Source organism: Abramis brama (assembly GCF_963993115.1).
Source record: "Abramis brama genome assembly, chromosome: 17".
Taxonomy (NCBI): domain Eukaryota; kingdom Metazoa; phylum Chordata; class Actinopteri; order Cypriniformes; family Leuciscidae; genus Abramis; species Abramis brama.
This window is the reverse complement of record NC_139979.1, coordinates 22,122,751-22,148,975: the sequence shown is the minus strand read 5'-3', so window position 1 is coordinate 22,148,975 and position 26,225 is coordinate 22,122,751. Positions and strand designations below refer to the sequence as shown.

The window sequence follows — 26,225 nt, the reverse complement described above, 5'->3', positions numbered from 1 at the left end:
GTCTGACCCATGAAGAGGTATAGGGGTGTCTATTGACTCAATCTACTCCATCTATGTTTTGATAATCAATCTTGATCTGATCCGGACAAAGTCTCCGCAAAATACCTGTGATAAAAATAGAAGAAAATAGCTCTTTTCACTGTGTACTCATTTACTGTGTAGTCGCTACTATATTTCATTGGAAATAAATTATGTTTTGTCATCTGTTGTTTGTTTTAAACAGTAAAAATGTAGCTGAAGGGTCAGAAAAAGGTCAAAATAATCTTTTAAAATTACATTATGACTGTTTTGGTGCAAGTATTGTTGAAATGTATTTCACAGAGAGCATGGTCCCTTTAAAACATTGGTTTTCATTCAATGGTAATATTTTAAAGTTTATTTTGACTAGTTTTTCTGGAATGTTTTTGTCAGGTCGTTTTAAACAGACTTGTTTATCCTAAATAATTGTTTTGTTCTTTATAAGCCGGGTCTAAGGCATCCAGGTGTGCCAGAGGTCTTTCTCTCTAGAGGTGGCTTTGATTTACATTTGAGTAAAGCCAGATTAAAGTTCTGACACGTTGGTTGAAAAGTAAGATGGCTGGCTTTGGTTCATGCGGTTCTTCTCTGTGCTCAACATGATTTGTTGAGCCCCACAACAGAAACATATGCCCGAGGTAAATCACAGTGGTGTGGTCCTGTCAAACTCAACACAAAACCCTGTTCTTACTGTATATGAAAACAAGCCTTGGAAATATGTTCCGGCCAATTATAAAGCCGAACCGGAAGAAAAAATCCTCTCTGTATTGGCACATAAACGCAAACCTTCAGTTAAAATACGTGAGATTATTTATAAAAGGGGTGGATATGGTGCTCATGTAGTATTGTATTTCTGTAATTATAAGCAATGAAACTTATTAGCGGTTGGGGATTTGCAGAATTAAACTAGTGGAACTTATTTTCTTCACACCGGGATTCACTTACTGAGAGCACAATTTGAGATAAAATGCCAGCTGGCCAGTAACTTTTTTAGGAGCTTCCACACAACATGGGTTAAAAACGATAACCTGACCGTCATTAAAAATCAAAGATATAAAAACTGTGTTAAAAAAAAAAAAGTGTCTATATGTACGTTTAAAACCTTTTATTGTAAGTTCTCAGTGTAAAGTTTACTATCTTGAGTTTATCTAGGATGCCTAAAATGTTTTGTTTTTTTAACAGAACTTTGTGGATGCACATACTGTATATGTAATATCAGAAACTGTATTAGGCAGAGATGGTTCAGTCATACATATAAATGGGGAAAAAAGAGGAATAACATTATGCTTAAATTATATATAATGATTAAATTTGTAATATACGTAATATACGGTATATACATATATATGTAATATACGGTACCATTGAATAATATATTATTTAGAATAATGTTATAAATAAAATTAAACAAAGTTTGTTTCACTATATTTTGAATTTAAATTTCAGTTACATTTTTTGACAACGAACTAGTGAGACTGAGGACATTTTACTGGTTCATGCAAACCTGCATTCACACACACACACACACACACACACACACACACACACACACACACACACACACACACACACACACACACACACACACACTGAATCTGACATTCACAAACACGCACTCAGCAGTAGGCAAGATTAAATTGGACTCTCAGGCTGCCAATATTGAGGTCGGAATGTTAATGAGAGTTCTCTATGGGGACACATTGAGAAGGAGAAACGGAGAGAGAACACCGCATGTTGTGAGATTCAGCCTGTGGTTTCAATACACAGCTCCTCAAAGCCGTCGATAAAGAGATAATCAAGGACACTGGGGAGAGAGAGAGAGAGAGAGATGCATGATCATTATTTCATGTAGGTGCTGAGTCAGAGGCTGCAAGCTGGTTTTTCTTTAGCTACTTCACTAATGCACACAGACAGTACTCTGCTCAACCTGCCACACACTGGCAGACTGAAGAACTGCAGTTTGAACAGTGAGGGAAGCACAGTACTTTATCTGGGAGCTTGAGTTATGAAGCATCTGTCACATTAATACAATAAAATCATCCAAATAGGCTCCACCCTAACCTGCAAACAATTAGTTAGAAAGTGAACCACATGAAGATCAACTCAAAACTCTTTTCCCTGTTTTCTCCTGCAGAAAAGCTCTACATCTCAACCGGACGTGAGCTGCGAAGGGCTCTGTTCTCTCTCAAGCAAATCTTTCAGGTAAGCTGCCCCACTTCGAATTAGCGTTAGCACGAAGCACCTGCTAATGTCTTTTTCATCAGCAGCACATGTGTGTGAATGTGTGTCTGTGTTTTCATGCATGTTTGAGCTGTATGGGTATGCTGGAATTTCTCTCACTGCACAGAAATTTCCAGATACCAAAGCTGGAGTCTCCATCATTGATTGATTTTAAAGCTGTGCTGGAAGCTACTGTTTTTCCTCTAGAGGAACCATGTCTGAACATCGCACTGTGTGTGTGTATGAGATTAAATGTCTTTCCACTAAAGTTTTAGCATTTTTAATGACAAAAGCATCTGAAACTTTCACACCTGTCAACAAGTGTGTAATTTAAACCTGCCAGAGGCTATACATAAACACACACAAATACTCTGGAGCACAAACAAACACAAACATGCATAGCTTTGTGAGAGCACATATACAACTTTGTTGGGGGAAGCTAACTGACCTGTAACTTTTCAGGCTACATGCTACTCATAATTCAAAGTAGTTCAACAACAGTGAAGCTACCCCCTTTTACCCTAAAAACTAGTTACGTAGCTACAATACAAGATGCTAACAAGCGAACTCTAGCTAGCTAACTACATCGAAGGCACTCTTTTTAACTTATAATTTAATCAATGTGGTATTTTCTGGTCAAAAATGGGGATTTTGAATGAATCAATGAGCAATAACATTAATTCTGAACAGAATTTTCTAATAAAAGAAAAAAACTAGAACACACCAAGGGAGCCTGTTTTCTCAGTCAAAATAACAATTTAAACATGTAATTGTGAGAAATATTTCGAAATAAGAAATAAAGTCCCATTCTGACCATCTTAGGCTCGTTAGAAAAATAACTATACATAATCACTGCAGTTTCCAGGTGAAATTAGCACTAGTAGCAGTAAAACGGCAACAACTTTTATTCCTTTTTTTTACTCAAATTAAAATGACTGGACCAGATTATGATTGATTGACTTATTTTTTGCACAGTTCCTTCCACATTAATATATTATGACCTTAATAATACTGTAGCACATGACCTATATTATGAGCACGAGTCCCGTGAAACATAAGTCACTTATGTAACTTATGGTCAAAATATAGCTAGTTGATTACTTCGGCAAATACTTTTTATCTCACGTTTGCTTTTTTTAACTCTATTGGTTAGGTAAGGTTAGGTTTACGGTACAGTTAAGTGTAGGTGGTACGTTATTTTCAAAAGCTTAGAGCATTAACATTTTAGCGCCACTCACTGGACATTTCATTTCCGAATTGCAGCAATACATACAATACACTAACTTGACATATGAAGTGTCACAAAACATGAAAGAAGCTACACAATATAATTTAGCAGAAATGTCGCCACATGCCTGGGTTAATTGTGACATAAATTTACAATTGTGCGATGTAGAGTTTCACTTTTTGTCGCAAATGCAATTACGAGAAATCGCAAGTATACAAGTATGACAAAGTCAAAATTGTGAGACATATAAAGAGATACATAAAGGTAAATCAGCATATATCAGCACATATATTTAAATCAGCAGTTTAACGCCACTACGGGTTGGATAAAGTTGCTTGCTACTGTTAAAGCTACACTATTTAGAAAACTAAATCTGAAAAAAATTATTGTAGCGTTACTACTTTTAGTTAATTACTTCCACAACACTGACACTCACACACACACGGTGGTTTACAATCTTTGTGGGGACTCTCTATAGACGTAATGGTTTGTATACTGTACAAATTGTGTATTCTGTCCCCTAACACTAACCCTACCCATAAACCTATCCATCACTGAAAACTTTCTGCATTTTTACATTTTCAAAAAAACTCACACACACACACACACACACACACACACACACACACACACACACACACACACACACACACACACACACACACACACACAATTCTTGGACAGAATTCCAGCTCAGCAGTTCCAGTTATTGAAACCAATCTCATAATCCTCAAAATCTCCCTAAAATTTAATCTAAGATGTATGAATCACTTGAGAACTTTATGCATGAGCAGTCATCTGATTGATCACCCGACTCAGGAAGAATTACAGCAAGAATTGCATTCTTTATGCTGTCGTGCATTTAAGTATATTTTGCATGTGCAGTAAAGTGTATTTCTCCAGACATGGGCATACTGTGTCATTATAGGCTGTCTGTGCCAATATAAATTCCACAAATCCAACACCCCTAATCATTTTCAAATCAGCCAATAGGGTGTGTCCACACAAATCCCAAAGCAGGAGAAATATTGGACATCAGTGACGGCTGGAGCCTGATACTCTTCCACACATGACAAACAGGACGGAGGAAGGATGCATGCTGTAATTGTAGAATTAGTGAAGTGTGCCCAGCCGTGGGCCTGTGTGTGTGTGTGTGTGAGTGCCATAAATCAAGCGGAGACACATACTGCTCCTCACACCTCTTATACAGTGTGTTTAATGGACTTTTTACTGCAGGGAAGCAGTCGATTAGCACTTAGCAACCCAAACTTACTCAAGCCCAAACACAAAGGGTTTCCATGGGTAGGAAGTGAAAAGGATTTAAAACTGTAAGTGCTCACTGAGGGAGATCTGAAGGAACTACAGGGATATAAAACAACACTGCAGAACTGCATTTAAAAATCTTTGCAGCTAGCTTTAAAATAAGATAATAAACTAGATTTTATAAAATTATTATATTAAATATTCTCTAAATATACAATAATACCTTTTATTATCATTTTGAAAATATATTCTAAATCATTAAAATGGCAGAATTCAAGATTTTTTAATTTATTTAAAATTTGTATTAAATTCAATAGATTAATGCTTTATATTATTATACTTTATAATTTATATACACACACACACACACACACATATATATATATATATATATATATATATATATATATATATATATATATATATATATATATATATTAAAATTGCATAATAAATTGTTTTTAATTTGAATTGTAAAATTGTATTATAACTTTAATAGATTAACATGTTTCTTTTCTTTTTTTCTATTTGAACTTCTAATCGTTATTAAAGCATGTTGAGCTACTTTTAGGTTATTTTAAGAAATTCCCAGCACCTGGTGGACAGAGAGTTTGCAGAACAATGCAACATGTGTTGGTGTAGGAGTGGGAACCTTTTGGGAGCGTAGAGAAAACGCTGACAGAGCGTTTGACAGATAGGAATGCGTAAGCTTCGGTTTGGGCCGTGTCATTTTGAAATCAAGTGCATATCTGAAATCACAACTGAACCTTTCTGGAATTCTCATTGGTCCCCCTGAGAGTGTGTTGCGGCAAAACAAAACATTTTTGTTCATATGATGGAGTGTCACTTTCTTGATGGTTAATTTCTTTAAGATATTCAATTACACACCATGTGTTGTGTTTGTTACATGCTGTGTTTCTTCTGTGTTTGTTGCAACTGTTTGGATTGAGTTTCTGCTGCTTGTGTTTCTCCTGCAGGATGATAAAGATCTGGTGCATGAGTTTGTGATGGCTGAGGGACTCACATGTCTTATTAAAGTGGGAGCTGAGGCTGACCAAAACTACCAGAACTACATCCTCAGAGGTACCACATTACTACACATGACACTGTACACTCAATGTATATGATTCAAACAACTATCAAACAAAAAAACGAGCGCTATTATAATACATCCTATAAAACATTGTTTAGGTTACAGTATATAATATATATCCACCAGACACATGATGCATAGTAATTAACAGCAATATTTGCCTATACACTACTGTTCAAATGTTTCAGTTTTAGTTTTTTTTAAAGAAATTAGTTGTATTCAGCAATGATGCATGGAATTGCTTAAAAGTGTCAGGAAACATATACTTATGCAAAATATTTCAAATAAATGCTGTTCTTTTGAACTTTCTATTCATCAAAAACAACATTGATAATAATAAGATGTTTCTTGAGCACCAAATCAGCATATTAGAACGATTACTGAAGGGTCATGTGACTGAAAACTGATGCAATGAATGCTGAAAACTCGGATTTGCCATCACAGGAATAAATGACTTTTTAAAACATATTCAAATTGAATGCTGTTATTTTAATTGTAGTAATATTTCACAATATTTTTGTTTTTACTGTATTTTTAATCAAATAAATGTAGCCTTAAGCATAAGTGACTTTAACATTAACATTAAACTATCTTACTGACCCCAAACTTTTAAGCTGTATTGTGTTTTTGTTGTAACATTCTAATTTAAGAAAATGTCACTCAGAGACTTTTTTGAGTATCAAATTAATCGCTGAATCAGAATTTTTAACTGATTTACTGAAATTGACAGTTTCAACAGATTTATGGAAATGAATCAAATCAAAACTTTGAGTCATATTTCATTGTTAGAGTCAAAGAGTGATGAGTCAAAATCAAAATCATTGTTATGTTAATATTTTATTAAATATTATTTAAATAATATTTATTAATATATTTTGTAAATATATTATTAAAATATATCGTCCCAACTTAATTAATAGCTACATCAGAATTTTAAGTATAGAACAGTAATTAAAATTGTAAATGCTTGTATATTCTTATGAATTAGAGTTCACTGAAGTGTGTTGTGACTGACTCTTCATATTGTAACTAGTGGTGTCACTACAAACCACTAACACTATACCACAGTACCACATATCTATACATCCAAACCACATTACAAGGAGTTAAATAACTACAACACATTTTTTTTTTTTTTTTTTTTTTATAAAGCTGGGCACCAAACATTTTCCACCCAGCACTATTAATTGGCAATAAAGCATCAAAATGTCTTCTTTTCCTCAGAGGGAGGGGTGTCAGGGGGGTTGTTTAAATTCAGTTTACGATCTGCAACATCCTGCCAAGCCTTTTTATTGGACGTTAAAGCATGTGGGCGCTGCCCTCTCGCAGTGGGCTGTGAAATGCGGGTGACCTTTCGGAGAGGGTTTTCCAGTCCCCTATAGACCTCCCCACTGGCCTGCAACCTCATCCCCTGGCAGAGGAAGCTCTTAGCAGCCTGTTAACATGCCTGACCTTTCACCTCACATGCATGGAGAGAATAAATTAGCCAGGGCAAACAGGAGCAACACGTTTGTGAATGGCAATTATTGGGGTCAATGAATGGTGCGTGTGATGGTGCATTTTAGTGTTTCATTTGGTTACATCTGAAGCATATTTGTGTGGTATACTCGTATGTTTAAGCTGGAGGGTATCAGCTTCCCTTTTAAAAGGTTGTTTGTGCATGTGGGTGGCGGGGCGTCTGTGTGTATACAAATGTGTATACAAATACACAAAAGCAGAACATTACATTAGAGCCGTATGACGTACTGTATTTACAGTATGCATTGTTGGGAATGCAGTGTAAGCTGCTCTGGCCTGTTATTTTTAATCCTCACTTTGAACAGCTATAGCTTCATTTCGCTATAGTAAAAAATCACCAAACTTTATAAATTATTATAATTTACTAACTTAATAATTTATTTAAAATGTCAACCCCACTACGACATTTGTGTTTCCTCAATGTGCCTCAAGGACCCATAAGTTTCAGTATTTGAAATCCAGTGGATCAACTATAAATCTGTCAAATAAATCACTAAATTGATGTTGTCTATATGTACTATTTGTGAATATTATATGCTATACAATACACACTACAGTTAAAACGTTTGGGGTCAGTAAGATTTTTTAAAATGCTTTTGAATGCTCATACTCACCAAGGCTGCATCAAAAATATATTTGATCATAAATACAGTAAAACAGTAATATTTTGAAATATTATTACGGTTTAAATGAACTATTTTAATATATTTTAAAATGTAATTTATTCCTGTTATGGCTAAGCTGAATTTTCAGCATCATTACTCCAGTCGTTAGTGTCACATGATCCTTCAGAAATCATTCCAATATGATGATTTGTCTCTCAAGAAACATTTATGATAATCATCAATGTTGAAAATGGTTTAAAAAAAGTTTAAAAGAACAGAATTTATTTGAAATAGAAATCTTATACAGTATATCATCACAAATGTGGATCCTTGCTGAATAAAAGTATTAGTTTCTTTCTTTCAAAAACATAAACAAAAAATCTTTCTGATCCCAAACTTTTAAATGGTAGTGTATGCCATTCCAGTATATTGTATGTTGTTTGTAAAAGCTACATGAATTCAGTGTTCATGTGTGTTTTGAGAGAGCTTAACGTGATTTCTTTACTGGGGTTGCTTGTTTATAGTCAAAGCGATTGGATTTACAGGGCCAGGGACTGACGACAGACACCTAAACACTAAATCCGCATGTTGAGACTTACTGGCAGTCTGCACGATTTACAGCCTGTCCGCAATGACAGCAGCTTTCTGTAACACAAAAACAAAGCTACATATTACTCCCCATAGCATAATATTTCAGCTAGCCCAAACTGGAAATACATTTTGTGCATTCGACTGGTACAACAGTTACACTGGCCGGTTCCTAAAGAAGTATTTTTCTCAATGTATCGTGGCTCTGAGTAAGTGCTTCAGGTGTTTTTGAGTGAAATAGGCAGTAACAATGTGGCTATTCCTTTTTAGACCTGCACATTTTATTTTTCAGTTTCCACACCCAGATGATTCATGCTGCTGCTATGCTTTTATGGACTCTCAGTAAGACTCAGCACACCTTTGGGTAACAGGATGCCATAATTATCTCAAACTGAGCCTGCGTGCTTCCCTAAAGGTTGTGCATCCTTATATTTACAGCTAAACTAGTTTCAGTATAAAACACACAGTTGAAATGAAGTTGCATTGTCCTAGTGGGACCTGATTTCAATGTGTTTACTTGCAATCAGTGCTTGTGCCCTGGTTATGGGTTTGAACCCACATTGACACAAACAACCCAGTTGATTAAGACGCCAAATGCCAAATTCCCATCTGGGACAGAGAGAAACTGAAAGAGAATGAGAGATACAGTGAGAGAGATCAAGAGGATGATGATGATGATGATGATGACAAGCAGTCTAAATGATAGCTTCAATCCCTTCCTGCTCTTTTTAATCACTCATTTGTACTTTGTTTACTTAATTTGTCTCTGTTTTTGGTGTTTTTGTGTGAGTTAGTTGTTTGTTTGGAATGGATCGGTCTGGCTGTGGGAAAGAGCTGCTGTTGTAGCCTGTCTTCTCTGTAGCATGGCTGTAACCTGGCTCACAGATGACCTAGTTTCTCATGACCAGAAGAAGAAACACACACTGTGGTGATCTTTTCCTTCCAGTGTTTTTTTGGGGAGCATGCACGCATGTGCACTGAGGTCCAAAAGTCTGAGACCACATTGAAAATGTGTCATCTTTTATTTTTTACTGGAAATAACTAAAACGTTGTGTAGACAGAATGTTTTTTTTGTGACATTTAATATGTTAAAGCTGCACAGTTTACGTTGCGCTGAATGATGTAATTTTTGCCTGGTACCTAGAGACACCTAGTGGTGTGGATGTAGCATCAAGCAAAAACAAAACAAAAAAATGAACATATTTTTGGTTAGCAATGCCATTGTAGAAATGCGCAATTCACAGTCAACCATTTTTCATGTATTCCATAATCAAAAGAATAGTATTGAGAATACTTAGTTAAAGCAAGTTTTCGGTTGATCACATGATTTCAAAATGGCTGCCCCCATGAGGCGACCGGGTCCAAGTAGAATAAAATAGAAAATATTCATACATACATTTAGGAGGCACTTTTAAGGCCGGAATACACTGTGAAAATTATTTTCAGAGTTGTAGATAAAACAGATTATTGGTAAATATTTCAGTCTTTCTACCTCAAAATTTCATTTTTAAATCAATTGGTTACTTGCTGTTTCTTTTCATTGTGAAATTTCCAAGCAATTTCCAAGTGAAAACTGTTTCTACACCATTTTGATCCTCCAGTGTACACTGCATGAATTTTGCCCAGGTTTTTGCCCGATTTTACTGTCTGGAAGAGTGAATGTTGAAATTTTTGAATCTTTGAATGAATTTTGATCTGATTTTAAATTTTGTCATGTTTCTGTACGATTTGTTGTGTTCAGAATGAACTTGGCCATTGATGATGGCCATTTTTCTCTGTAACTGTTGACAAATGACAGCTACAGTGAATGATGTTCAGGTTGTGTTCAGATTTTAAATGTTGTTTAGTGAATTCCAGCCTTTATCCAAAGCCTCTTATACTTTGACTTTACAAGGTATGCATTTTATCGGTTCATGCATTCCATGGGAATCAAACCCATGACTTTAGAGTTGCTAAAGCCATTCTCTACTTTTTAAGCACAAATTTCCAGCACATTTCAGCACATTAAACATGCATTTGTCAATACAGATCCACATCTTCTCTTGGGGGAGCATGACATATCATGGTGAGATAAGGCAGCTCTTCTGCTGGGCCGCTCTTGTTGGCTGCTTTGAGCACCAGGGGTATCATTGATAGGAATACTAGAGGCCTGAGATTTCAGCGCCATCACTCCCAGCCAAGCGCATGAAAACACATGGAGAAGTTGGGTTAGTGCCACAGCGTAAATCTGGGTTTACACCTTCCCTCTTAACACACTGTATTCTGTCCAACACATTTGCACACTTATGATCCTATTTTGCTCTGTCTGGGAAAATCAAGGTAGTGAAGCAGCAGAATACATTCAAATTTATAGATTGACATGACAGACTGAATGTAAAATAAATGTTAGCCAGGTATATTCAGTGTAATACAGTTAGACCACATAGAAACTATGGGAATTTTGTTACGTAACCCTGGAAATAAACAGAAACTTTAAGGAAAATGTAAAACAAAACAAAACATTTTTTTTTCCAGCAAGGATGCATGAAATTAATCAAAAGTGCAGTAACACATTTTTTTTTGTGTCACTGGTAGTCGAGGAATAAGGAATACAAATGACTAGGAACACTTCAGATAGAAAACAGGAGAATACGACACATAATTTGAGACAATAACCGACAAAAGACTGAACAGAACAGGGAGAATACATATAGTAAATGAGGGAACTAAATAGGAACAGCTGGACAATGATTAATGATTTTTTTAAACACCAAATCAGCATATTGATTTCTGAAGGATCATGTGACACTGAAGAATGTAAGTAATGGCTGCAAAAAAATCAGCCTTTTCATTGTAGGAATAAATAAAAAAATTAATATAGGAAATTAGTTTCACAATATTAGTGGGTCTCATTTACTAATAATTGCGTACTCTATTCGTATTTATACGCATATTTGAACTTCTCAGGAAAACTTTCCGCCTAGTTCACAACACGTACGTACGCACATGACTTTGTTGATGAAATGTTGATGAATTCCGAGTATTCTAAATCAGTGGCCGTGTGCCCGAGGTAAATCATTTACATAAAACACTCCCACACAATGTCCATTTAAGGGCATTCTGCAAACCCTATTCTTTCGTCACTTTCAGCAAACATGACGCTCTCTAAAGACGCATTCTCGCCTGAGAGCATGAGCAGCAAAATCCTCTAGCAATGCTAAATGCATGATTTGTTCGTGAAAACGTTCGTATGCTAGCCTGACAAGCCAGACCCACATCAAGATGTTGGGTCTGGGAACACACCATTGGCAGGATTCAATCCGAGGGGCGGGATAAACGGTTGTCTTTCAAATTCCCTCTGCACGCAATAGGATAGCGCTACAACCAACCACCAGCGGAGCTATAGATTAAACATTTGCCATATCCGGTCGGCAAAACTCCAAACACATCTTCCTTTTTTAAGAATAACTTCAGTGTCGTTCTTTGTTCTTTTCTCAAAGAAAAGCTTAACTCCAAGTCTTCCAGAGTTGCGGCCAAAGCCGATTCGAAAGACCGCTGTTCGCCAGGAGCAGCAGCCGTTCTTTGTTTTCAAGTAGCAGGGAACCGTCGCAACTCTGCCGTCATTATGTTAAGCCCGCCCACCGACTCTATACATGATGTGATTGGCCTGACTAGAGTTTGGTTTTTCCAGCTCGCAAGCCAACGGAGATTTGCTTGACGACACTGGCTGCAAAATAAAATTTTCTGCCACTAGGGTGCGTCTAGATTTCTAGGCTATTCGTATGCAGATTTCACACACAAATTTGTGCATGCTTAGTGAATGAGACCCACTGTTATTACTGTTTTTTATCACATAAATGCAGCCTTGATGAGCATAAGATACTTCTGAAAAGTAGTGTGTGTTTGTTTATTTAACATTTCACTCAAATTGTTACTTTAATTTAATAAAAAATTATAATTGTAACTAAAAAAAATCTACAATCAGACTACTTTAAGTAGAGGTCGTTTGTCCACTGTATGTAAACATAATATTTTCCAACACATTCACATTGTATTGTGTAAATTGATTGTGCATTCGTTAAAACGTGCTCATCATATGTAATGTTTTTTTTTTTAGCATGTATTATTTCACCGTTTGATCATGGGTATGAAGCATCAGAACTTTCGGTTCCCATCTACAATTTCTGTTAAAACACACACCCTATCCATTTAGTGTCCCCCTGTGAGCTGTGTGGAGTTCGGCCCTGTGATTGGGGCCCCTCACACGTGTGCCTCGGGGCAAGAGGCCTCTCAGCGCCTGCCGTCCTTTCCTAGACCTGAGGGAGCTTTTCCCCCATAACCCCAGTATAGTGGCTGAGCCTGGGGTCCCACAACCATCTGGACTCCACCCGAGCAGCAGATTAGCCCAGATAAATTTTATGAGAGAATGGAGGAAGGTGAAATTAACAGGAAGAGAGCATGAGAATGTTTATCACTCCATTTCTGATGACAGAGTTACAGAGTGCACTAGTAGGCAGTTAACATCAATGGCAATCTTTGCAACTCCCTAGAGTCCCTGAAAGCCAGTTCTGCTCTCAAAACACCATATTTGTGGTTAACAGATAGATGTGCTCTTAAAATTGATTTTAAGTGTCCATGTAAAAGCTTTTCTTGTAAAGTGTGTGATTTTGAGTAAAGAGCCTTACGTAATGTGTCTTGGTGGTGCGGGACATCTATATTAGTGACACTTAAAGGGATAGTTCACACAAAACTAAAAATTGTCATCACTTAATGTCATTCCACAACCTGTTGGACTTTCTTTCTTCTGTGAAACACAAAAGAAGATATTTTGAAAAATGTCCAACGTTTCGGAAACCATTGACAAATTGAAAAATTTAAACATTCTTTAATCCTTTGTTCCACATAAGAAAGTCATAAAGGTTTGGAAGGGTGAGTAAATTATGACAGAAGTTTTATTTTTTGGGGGTGATTTATCTCTTTAAGGGTGTAAAAAAGAGATTTGCAGAAATTACTTTTTTAACCCTTTAAATGCATGAATGTTTTGCCAATAATTTTTACATATTCGGGTCTTTAGCGACCCGGCTCTATATCTAACATGGATGGATCTCTGCCTTTCGTGATAAAATAAAACTCTCCTAATGTTGGAGTAACAATTACAGAAGAATAAAATAACGTATATTTTGTTACCTTTTGGAGCTTGGAAAGGTTCAGTTTGAGCAGATGTTTTATACCATCGCAGATGTTTTATTTTGATTTGCTGACAGCTTCTTCACCAGATCCACCATCAAGTGACAGTGACACTAATATTTGACTGCATACAGTACTTTCTCTGCAGTAAATCGCTGAGTCATTTCAAGTTTTGCTGATGATTCTTCCTATTCTTTTGTTTTCTGCCTGCGTTAACTATTGGCGCTTTTCCATTACCAGTACCAGCTCAACTCGACTCGGCTCGGCTCGCTTTTCGCTCCGTTTTCCATTGCAGATAGTACCTCCACAATAGTACCTGGTCGTCATAGCGACGCCGCAGGAAACTGCCGTGACTTAATCTTTTACGCGAGACACACCCGCTACCCACACACACAGGACAATGGAGGAAATCGAGTGTATGCTGTTTTTGGATGTTTTTATTTTTGTTTTTGCTGTTTTTTTATTCAGGATACTCCGTCTGGCGCGTGCAATGATGACGCAGTGAATAGTGACGATTCTCTCTGACCAATCAGCAATCTGTCATGTTTTCACGTCACATTTTAGTATCGCCTCAGCTCGCCTCAGCCCGCTTAGAACCTCGCCGGAGGTGGTACGAAAAAAAGTACCTGGAAGCAGGTACAGGTACAACTTTTACACAGTGGAAAACCAAACAGAGCCGAGTCGAGTCGAGCCGAGTCGAGCCGAGGTGAGCTGGTCGAGCCGAGGCGAGCTGGTACTGTGTAGTGGAAAAGCGCCATATGAGTGAAACGTCACTTCATCATTGTGTATCAGACATTGACACCTTGTGGAATAAAGGTGAATTGCACTTATTCAGTCATCAAAGATTCAATTATTGTTGTGCAGAAAAAATAAACTTACACTGTTACACACCTTAGTTCGTTAGCGACCCTATACAATATTTACAAAAAAATAATGAGAAAACAGGCATTCTTATATATATTTTATTTCCTGTTATAGTGTTTATAATGAATTGATTGAGGTTGATGTCTAACTTTAAAAAATGAATGAGGCGGAGGGTAGTGAATGACGTCCCGGATCACTAAAGACCCGAGGTATGCCTTTAAGAGTTAAACAGGTTTCCCAAACACTCCTACTGTCCTTTCTAATCAGCCTCTATCTTTCATTGTTTAGCCAAACTGGCACTTCCACCCCAATCTCACAGCATTGGTTGGACCAAACTGAGTTTTTTTTTCTATTACTTATATACTATTATAATATTTATTAATAAATTTGAAGCAGAAGGAACTGGATGGAATTTTCTGAATGATCAATCCACAATCTGACTTGTGATGCACCCTAGAATCATAATCACAACATGTTCATGTATTTGGCCCCATGACTGAGCTTGGTTTCTCCCAATTGCCCCCCCCCCCTCCATTTCTGTCCGATGGAGTTTGGGTTCCTTGCCACTGTCGCCTCTGGCTTGCTTAGTTGGGAACTCTTGATATTCAGCAATATTATTGACTTGAATGCACTGACACTATCGGATGAGAACTGAACTGAGCTGGATGATGCTTTGTTGCTGAATTCAACTCATTCCATAATTGACAAACTTCACACAGTTATTAAACAGAACTGAATCAACATTGAACTGACTTTAGCTGAACAATGACTCTATTTTCTTTTTAGAGCTGCTTTATAGCAGAATTGAAATCTGTTTGCATCATTGAATTTTATTTTTATTTTTTTCCTTTTTTGTAATTTTAGTACTTCAATATCAACTTATTGTATTTCAGTTTAAATGTTTTAGGTTTACGTTTTTCATTTAATATTTACATTTCAGCTTAATTTCAATTAACAAAAACTATTTTTAATAGTTAACACTGAACCAAACCCAACAAACAGACCCTCGACAGTCCTTGTGACATGCCTGTTAGTACACTAAAATAACTGAGCCCTCCTTGTAGCCTGAACCTGGCCAAGACTGAGAAAGAGATGAATCAGGCCACGGCTCGTGGTGATTTTAAATCAGTTAAGGGCAAGAGAACTGCTCCCTTACCAGCCCTAAGTCTCCCTCACCCTGTCCGGCTATCACAGAGATGTTTATGGAAAAGAGATTCATGCTGATGATATTTGTGTATGGTGTATTGTTTGAAAGATGGCACTGCCATATAAATAGCTACTTTTTTGACTTTCAATTTAATTTCTGTTTGCATACTGCAGTGTGTTTCACATGATACTGTATGATTTATTACAAACAAGTGACCACCAGTGTGTCTCTTTGTTTATTCATAGTTTTTGTATTTTGGCAGAAATGTCCTTTGAATGTAGTCAATATTTTGTCATGTCATATTCATTATTTTTTGTCTATTTTATTCTAGCTGAAATTATATGTAAACAACTACCTTTCAAATGATGATAAACAAGTAAAATGAGAAAAAGAGACAGAACTTAAATGAAATAGTGGCTCAATCATAATCAAGGAACAGAACTATTTGTTTTGTAATATAACTTAGTTTTAGTTAGCCCATGCATTAACTCAATTGTCTTGAGTAAATGTAATTATTATTATTGTTATATTTATGTTGCTGATTGATATGTGGGATTAATCCGCATTAGATAGATAGATAGATAGATAGATAGATAGATAGATAGATAGATAGATAGATAGATAGATAGATAGATAGATAGATAGATAGATATTTTTATAAAATTGTTTTAATAAAGGTAAATTATGTATTTTATTTCATTCTCATTATTGCTGATAAATAAAAACTGATACATTTTTAGGCAATCATTTTTTTGATGAGAGCCTATAAAATAGATAAAAAATTTCTGATATACTTACTGAATCTGTCAGTCCTGATTCTTTTCACTTTCTCTATGATAGGTAAATGAGAATTGTTCTGAAATGCAAGAATTTCTCTTTCTGTCACATTTATGTACATATGCTGTATGTTTTACTGGGGAGGTGGAGTTTTTTTTCTTTTCTCATACAGTAGTCTAAATGGATGCTCAGCTCTTGTTCCAGAAGGGAATCTCCAGAACTGGCATGACCACGGCAACAGAACCTGGCTCTATGTTCTCATAATGAGTTCCCAGGAGAAGAAGAGCACATACTTTCCACATACACTCACCTACAGCCTTCAAAACTTATAACACATTTTTAAGAATGTCTCTTTAAGTCAAAGTATAAAAAAAACTATACTGTATGTCACACAATATTGTGAGTTTATCATTTTCCCCCCTTACTGTATTGTCTGTTTCCCAAGGTAAACAACCTTTAATATAATGCTTTAGTTGCCAGATGAAGGCTTTTCCAGTTCTTGCTTGAGATGACCTCATGAGGTCAATGTCAATATATGGGAGTGGATCAGCCTTAGCACCAGGCCTCCTCTGTGCCATGCTGAAGGGTTTCCCCCTCTTCCCAAGACTTAGGGTGAATCACAGGCTAAACAGACCTGTTGGGCAGCCGACAAACACAGCAAACCACTGCAGATTCTCTACTGATCGCAGAGTATGTGACTTGATGGTTTTAAGGTTCAAATCATATTTCACACCCAAAAATAACCCAAAACCTGTACGATTTTCTTTCTTCTATTGAAAGTTTCTTGTAACGCAATGTTTTTTTGCGAGAGAGCGAAATTTTTTTGCAAGCAAACACAACGTTTCTCAGGGGAATGCAATACTTTTGCGATAGAACACAAAAGCGTTTTCCTTCCCATCTCAATTTTCCAGACCAAAAAAGACCAGACCTGGTCCGCTTAGCAATCAGATTGCCATTTTTAACACCGAACTTAAATTATAGGGATATGTTCACAACTTGATTGGTTAACATATTGCCTATTTTGAGACGGAACATACCGAACATCCAAAACAATGCCGTGTGCTGGGATAAATGTGCTTGTTGCATGTGCTCAGCCTACATATGATGGTATTTTGACCAGCTGAGAACTCGTGAAGAGCTTATAAAATGTGTAAAGGAGTCAAAACAGCGGCAGGAATCCCTCCGTCACACACACAAGCGACGATCTGCTGCGAGGAGACGCAGTTCTGATGCCTGTACCAAACTGATGGACAGCATAACGACTATGATGAGAAATTATGTCCTTTTTAGGGTCTCACCTTCCTGTTTTTGGTTCGTTTACATGTCTTTGGTCTGTGTTGCGTTCATATTTCCTTCGAACCGCACCAGAGTTTGTTTGGGAGTGGACCGAGACCCATCTTTTCAGCGGTCTGCTTGTTTGGTGCACACCAGGGTTTTTAGCGTTCACACGTTCAAATGAACAGCACTACCAGAGCAATCGCACCAGGGTTCGTTTTAATCGAATCAAACATGCCAAGTGTGAACCCCCTATGTCCCCTTAGGGGCTCGATAGCAATGTATGATTTGTGAATGAATCCTTCTTTTGAACGAATTGGCTAATCCGGTTCATAGAAACAAGTCTGAATGGTTTATTCAAAAATCAAACTGATCAGGTCTGCGTCTAAAAGTTTAGGCAGCTGATTTGTTGCCTCGCTGCCATAAGGTAATGACTTGGCGGGCAGCATTTGCACACGAAGGTACCTCCTAAAACTGATTTCGGACAGATTTCTAAGGCAGCACAATGTTATAATTATCAACTAGCTTTGGTGATAACTAAGCAAATATGTAATTACTACAACATTAATTTCTCAGCTGTCATGGAATCAAAGGCAGAAATTCTCAGCTTTTAAAGTAGCCCTGGTTCTTGAGTTCACTCACTCACTCATTGAATCAATGACTCAATGAGTCAGTGATCCGATCCTTATTGAATCTTGAAAGCTGCAGTCACCTTTCATTGTAATAGCATAAGAAAAACAAACAACCATTAGATCCTTAAAAAAAAATGTGTTCCATGAAAGAAAGTCATACAGGTTTAGAACGACAAGAGGGTGTTTAAATAATGGCAAATTATTTGATTTTAAAGGGAACTGTCCCTTTAAAAACCCTGTAAAACAGTCTTCCCAATGGGTTCAAAGTATCCTTTCTTGTCTTATCGAAACAAAAACCTCCAAAAGAAAAAACATCCTGAGTTCTTTATTTTCCTTTTTTGTCAGCCGTTTGCGGTTTACATGGCGTTAGCATGAATCGATAGGAAAATATCCGCAGCATCAAAGCAGAAACAGTCTTTAGTCATTAAAGACTTCCGCCGAGTGTATATTATTGTGATGAATAACATGGGTCAAGTTCATTTCTGTAGAAAGTGTTTACCAGAAGTGCCTTCTTTTTTTACCATTAGACTTAATTACACATAGCCTCTTGCCAAGCATGAGGAACTCAAAAAACTGTGTAGCGTCACAATAAATAAGACTTCCTCTCTTATCCTTTTGCTTTCTTTCAACAAGAGTTTGTTCTAATGATCCCGTGAAGCCATTAACTTCCTGATTTGATTAAAGAGACCGTGGTGATTGGAAACATACATGTGGAGCAGGAGAGCATATGACTCTCTCTCTGAACTGTGTGTGGCAGCAGTGGTGTTGTCAGCATCTGTTTGAGTCTGTTTACTCTGTTGGGAACACTGTGGATGGTTGCAGCTAAGTCAGTGTGACTTTAGATCCAGAGCCTCCATCGCTGCTATGGAGTTTAACCTCAGTTTAACTTCAGCCCCACCTGACTGACCTACATTCTGACGGACCTGCTCCAAACGGCCCCACGCCATGTGCCTGAACGTTTCTTTAACATTGCAAGAAAAAAATGTTAGCATACACTCACCTAAAGGATTATTAGGAACACCATACTAATACTGTGTTTGACCCCCTTTCGCCTTCAGAACTGCCTTAATTCTACGTGGCATTGATTCAACAAGGTGCTGAAAGCATTCTTTAGAAATGTTGGCCCATATTGATAGGATAGCATCTTGCAGTTGATGGAGATTTGTGGGATGCACATCCAGGGCACGAAGCTCCCGTTCCACCACATCCCAAAGATGCTCTATTGGGTTGAGATCTGGTGACTGTGGGGGCCATTTTAGTACAGTGAACTCATTGTCATGTTCAAGAAACCAATTTGAAATGATTCGAGCTTTGTGACATGGTGCATTATCTTGCTGGAAGTAGCCATCAGAGGATGGATACATGGTGGTCATAAAGGGATGGACATGGTCAGAAACAATGCTCAGGTAGGCCGTGGCATTTAAACAATGCCCAATTGGCACTAAGGGGCCTAAAGTGTGCCAAGAAAACATCCCCCACACCATTACACCACCACCACCAGCCTGCACAGTGGTAACAAGGCATGATGGATCCATGTTCTCATTCTGTTTACGCCAAATTCTGACTCTACCATCTGAATGTCTCAACAGAAATCGAGACTCATCAGACCAGGCAACATTTTTCCAGTCTTCAACTGTCCAATTTTGGTGAGCTCGTGCAAATTGTAGCCTCTTTTTCCTATTTGTAGTGGAGATGAGTGGTACCTGGTGGGGTCTTCTGCTGTTGTAGCCCATCCGCCTCAAGGTTGTGCATGTTGTGGCTTCACAAATGCTTTGCTGCATACCTCGGTTGTAACGAGTGATTATTTCAGTCAAAGTTGCTCTTCTATCAGCTTGAATCAGTCGGCCCATTCTCCTCTGACCTCTAGCATCAACAAGGCATTTTCGCCCACAGGACTGCCGCATACTGGATGTTTTTCCCTTTTCACACCATTCTTTGTAAACCCTAGAAATGGTTGTGCTTGAAAATCCCAGTAACTGAGCAGATTGTGAAATACTCAGACCGGCCCGTCTGGCACCAACAACCATGCCACGCTCAAAATTGCTTAAATCACCTTTCTTTCCCATTCTGACATTCAGTTTGGAGTTCAGGAGATTGTCTTGACCAGGACCACACCCCTAAATGCATTGAAGCAACTGCCATGTGATTGGTTGATTAGATAATTGCATTAATGAGAAATTGAACAGGTGTTCCTAATAATCCTTTAGGTGAGTGTATGTACTAAATGTTCCTTAAACATCAGGCCCACACAGAATCTGTGTGATTCAAGTGATTCATTCACGCAGATTCAAGTGATTTCCACAAAGTAATATGTTCATTAATATTTTGCCTAATTTGATTATGCTGCTGTTTAACACATTTTACTATGGTTTTTTGAACTGAAATGAGCTCAGTTTTACAGAAGATAATTTGTGGTGATTGATAATTATAGCTAGTTTAGTTGTCTGAGGAAATCAAAATATTTCCATTCACATGCTCTTCAATGTAGACTTTAATCTCGTGGCGGGCTGCAACACGCAAGAAAACATGATGTGAAGCTCTTTTTCAACAGATGCTGTTTTTTCTTTCCCCCCTCGGCTGCTGTCTGAGACAGACATACACTTCAACAGTATTTGACCCAGTGATTCATAGCAGCTCTTTGGAGATTCCAATACTTCAGTAGGGACACTGCTCAAAGGTTTTGATAGTGATCACTAGAGATGCTCGGTACAAAGTTTGTGCGCCAATAACAATGGCTAATTATCGTCTTGTACTGTATTTTTTGTTGTATTCTGTATTGTAAGAGTTGTTGCAAGCTTAATGGTGGTGACGTTGAAGTCATGTGACCGTGGTGTAGTTAATTTATAGTCTACGTTTAGCTTTTTACTTCTGGTGATTGTCAGGCTTCAAAATTCAAGAAAGTTGTGCTCATTTTCAAGATTCATCAAGATTATCATGATGAACTATATTTTAAAGGATCATACATTTTTTTTGGTTACAGAGCTTATTTTCGGCAATAATCCCAAAGCCAATGGAAAAATCCTATCATTTTGTCAAAGGGACCAGTGTGATAACTTAGAAAAATTCCTCATCACTGCAGCCCTTTATAGCCACTTATAATAAGTGAACAAATTCTTAAAGTAGATCATGGCCAGGTTGTCTTAATTCAGTCTAACATTTTAGTTAGCGGCCTAAATAATAACCACAATATTTATTTCTTAATTTGTAGCCACATCTTTTTACCTTGAGAAATACATGTGAATATGCAACAGCAATCCCACTAAGATGTGGAAGACAAAGCTGTTTGCGGTGTAGATGTGTAACACCCAATATACACAGAATTCGAGTGACACGACAAAACCGGAATGTTCACAATCAACAAGTTCTAGACACAGTGTAAATAAGACATTTATTGTGCCCTTTAGAAAGCACTAGATTGCAAACAGTTGCATGAGTGACAATTTGAGTGATTATAATGAAATGTGAGCATTCTAATATTGTTGCATTGTTATTTAAATTACATGTTTGTTTTATATGCTGCTGTTTTTCATGCTTCATTGCATGAGTTAATGTCCGACAGCTTATTCCACCTCCTTTTGATTGGCCAGTACATCGCTAGTGAACACACATCGACAACACAATAAACATACACACTATATAGCGTGTTGCTTACATTTAGATTGAAATCTAGCTTGTTTTTCACCATGTGCAGGTGCTAAAGAATAAGAATGTGTGATGTTTCCTGGACTCTGATTATTTGCACCATAAGGACTTGGCTACGCTAAAAACACACTAACACTTTGGCCTTTACACACATATGTTTGCGCGTACGTCGTCCTGGGCTACAACCATACGTGCATGCGTGTGCATAAATCATGAAGAGAGTATTTGGCTCTGGCCCAAAACATGAAGTCAGCCACTGTATGGAAGATCATTGGAATGATTCAGAGCAAGAATATAAAGCTGGATTTATAGCTGCTAGCCGTTAAAGTTGTCAATGTTAGCATCGCTAATGACTAATAGTCTCTGCAACCTTTTACCGAGTGCAATTTCATCATATTGAGTGCAACGCAAAGCATCCATAAGCATCCTCTGAAGTGCCATAACAATTCACTGTGGCTCATCCTTCAGCAGTTTATTTCTTCTGCAGTTGTCTCCAGCATTTGTGTTCGCTTGGAATTGTCTGCTGATTTCTATGTTTTTCCATTTTATTAAGTGTGCCAAAACCTGATCATCCACGAAAACAATATGGCTCATGTTTCTTGACCACTTCTCAAAAAAATCATGGTGTACGGCACACCAGAGATAGTCAGAGTGGCAAATAACCTGTGCGTTTACACTGAATTTCAAATGTTTTGTGAGTGATCGAAAATATAACATTTTTAAAAACTAAAAACTTAAAATAAACTTAAAAAACTAAAACTAAAATAATTATGAATAGCTGTAGCTCTCCAGGTGAAGAACAGAAAAGATTATACTGTTTTATTTTTTTTCACACAGCGTAATTTTTTTTTCCTATTTTATATCTCAACCGCAACTTTATTTCTCACAATTGTAACTTTATCGATTTGTAAGTGAGTCTTTATTTCTCTAAACTTTCAACTTTATATCTCAACCCTGACTTCATTTCTCACAGTTGTGACTTTCTTACAATTGCAATGTTTTTCTTCTGAAAAATTCTCTAAACTTTTTAACTTTATAGCTTAACTGTGACTTTATTTCTCACAATTTACTTTTTTCTCATAGTTGCTACTTTATTTCTCTAAAAATTCAACTTTATAGCTTAACTGTGACTTTATTTCTCACAGTTGTGACTTTTTTGTAATTGATACTTTATTTCGCTAAGAATTCAAATTTAAATTTCTTTATTTCGCTAAGAATTCAAATTTAAGTTTTTCACAATTGTGACTTAATTTCTCATAATTGCTACTTTATTTCTCATAAAATCCAACTATACATCTCAACCGTGGCTTTATTTCTTACAATTATGACTTAATTTCTCTTAGTTACATTATTTCCCATAAAATTCTCAACAAAATCTCAACCATGATTTTTTCTCACAATTGTGACTTAATATCTCAGAATTACTACTTTGTTTTTTTTTATAAAATTCACTTATGTCTCGATTGTAACTTTTATTTCTTCCAGTTATGACATTTTTTTTTATATCACACACTTCAGATGTGCATACGTTCTTGAGTATTCTGAGTCTGGCTCAGTCGACCATTTGTTTTCTTAAAGTATATAGCCTGTTTGAATCAGTGTCTCCTTGATTTACCTGCTAGCTGTGAACGGGCTGAAGTGGGACAGCAGTAACAGGACGCAAGCGTTTTTCACTGGGTTTGGCTGATTTCGTAATGATGAGCTTTCACTGAATTTACTGCATCCTGAAACTGCTCGTAATGGCAATTTAATGGGCACCGGTAATAAAGCTGTCTCATTAGGAAACAGGGAGGCTAAATCAAAACCCAATCAGACTAGAAAGGAAGTCAGAATAAGTCAAGGTTTTTGGGAAAAGTTCTTTGTCATCAGTCTGCCCCAAAAGCACCACCAGGCTATCATGTCCGGTGGGGGAGAGAACCCACATTCTTTCTCTGTGGAAACATTTGCAGATTGTTTCTACTTTGTGGTTTAACAAAAGAAATATACCTGACTTTAACAGCACCGATAGCTGCGGCAGACTTTGTTTCGCTGGATTTAGAAAAGTGTTGAGCGCAGTAAAAGTTGCGTAGAGTAGAACCTTGATAGAAGGCCTGTAGCCTTATAAAAATAAATGTAGCATGTTGACAGACAGGCCCAAAATTTGGCTGACCCAGTTCTAGGGGAAATTTGAAATGTAAATGAAACAAATGAGGGGTGCAGAAGAAAAGACCATAAGAGAGAAAACAGAATGTTGCCAAGTTCTGGCCACTGCGCATGACATCTGGGATGGAGTCATGGTAACTAATGGTTAAATATGTGGATAGAGAATTTAAAAGCCTTGAGAAACAGACAGGGATTCCCAACTGTGGAGCTGGCCATGAGTGAGGGATTTCAGAAGGTTTCAGAAAACCAGATTTGAACCTCTATTTCCACCCAGCCTATATATTTAATATAGTAAAAAGAGTAATATTGTGAAAATATTATTACAATTTCAAATTATAATATATTTTAAAATGTAATTCAACCTGTGATGGCAAATCTGAATTTTCACGTCACATGATCCTTCTTGCTGATTTGAGGCTCAAGAAACATTATTATTATCATTGTTGAAAACTGTTTTTATGGAAACCGCAATGTAATTTTTTTCAGGATTTATTATTGAATAATAAGTTCAACAGCATTTAATTGAAGTAGAACACTTTTGTAGCATTATAAATGTCTTTACTGGGATTTTTGATCAATTTAATGCATCCTTGCTGAATAAAAGTAAAGTTTCTTTCTTTCAAAAAAAAAAAAAAAATCTGACTGACCCCAAATTTTTGAACAGTAGTGTTGGCAGGAGCATTGGCCCCATTCACTTCTATTGTAAGTGCTTCACTGTAACCCTCGGTTTTGCTCTTTTTAAGTCCTAATTAATTTTATGGTAACCAACATTATGCCAAAAGTGCTGTCGATTGAGCTTAACTTAGTCAGTCAAACAAATGAAGACAGTAACATATTTGACATCTGATTAAATGTTTTAAAGGGGTGATATAATGCCCCTTTCACAATATGTAAAATAAATCTCTGATGTGCCCAGAGTGTATATGTGAAGTTTTAGCTCAAAATACCCCACATATATTTTTTTTATAGCATGTTAAATTTGTCACTTTTTGAGGGTGAGCAAAAACGCACCGTTTTGTGTCTGTTCCTTTAAATGCAAATGAGTTGCTGCTCCTGGCACAGAGGGCGGAGCTTCAACAGATTGTGTCCTTTTACCTCACACAGACATGCACTGTAAATTTCAAAAACTTTTAGCCTTTTATGTTCAAACCGGAGTCAGATGATGTCAATGGAGTCAATGATAGAAAGACTCAAGAAGAAGTGACAGCATGTAGAGTGCAACACAACATTTCTGAATGGTTAGTTGATGAATTTATGTAGCTTATGTGAAGTTATCTTCTAGTCATTGATTAGCATATTCTGTCTTGATAATCTATAAATCGTGTTCCGGGGGTGGGGTTTATGTAAATGTTAGGGTTAGTGATGTCACTAACCCGGGAGGAATGTCGTGTAGTCCCTACCAGCCGTTTGTTGTAGTAAAGAAAAGCAATTTCTTTAAAAGCAAATATCTCCCTTTGCTTTGAACTTTGAGTATTGTAACTTTGCAGATGTTGTTTATGCGCAAACAGCAACATTACACACTAACTAAAGTTAGAAAAGTGAAATAATAATCAACCTCCCCTTTAATGATTACGTTTGGTGACAATAGCAGTGCCGAAATGACACACTTTAAACATCCTATCCAAACAAATCTATTAGATGGGAATCAGCTCGGTTTAGCTCTCATTACCCGCAGCTTTAATCTCCTGTGCTCTCATTCAGAGCCGATGTGTTGAAACCCTCCTGTTGGGAGCTTTCTGGAATGTTCTGGTTCGTGAAGCATATGAAGAGCAGCTCATTATATCTCTCACCTGTCTCTCAGCAGCTCTCTCACCGAACGCCCTGGCCGTCTGTCTGCGGGGTCGTTCGTGTCTTTACAAACAGTGATGTGCTTCGATATGGAGTGAAAAGTGTGTGCGCTGCTGCTCCGAAGGGACTCAGGAGACATTGCAGCACCTCGTGAACGAGCGACTGTGTGCATGTGTCATTCCGGTAGTCTTGCAACTGTGTGCGAGCAGAACCCCCCCCCCCCCCCCCCCCCAGAAAAACACATGTGGAATGTTGTCACTGA

At 37.2% G+C, this 26,225-nt stretch overlaps 1 protein-coding gene across 2 annotated transcripts in view; it reads left to right on the top strand.

Annotated features, from left to right (window-relative positions):
- Nucleotides 1-26,225, top strand: part of fhod3b (formin homology 2 domain containing 3b) — a 196,649-nt gene that overhangs the window by 104,472 nt on the left and 65,952 nt on the right. For both annotated transcript variants that reach the window (XM_084088335.1, XM_084088336.1), the window contains 2 exons: nucleotides 2,150-2,217; nucleotides 5,704-5,809. In XM_084088335.1, the coding sequence (XP_083944461.1) occupies nucleotides 2,150-2,217; nucleotides 5,704-5,809 (174 nt within the window). The remainder of the gene's footprint in view (nucleotides 1-2,149; nucleotides 2,218-5,703; nucleotides 5,810-26,225) is intronic.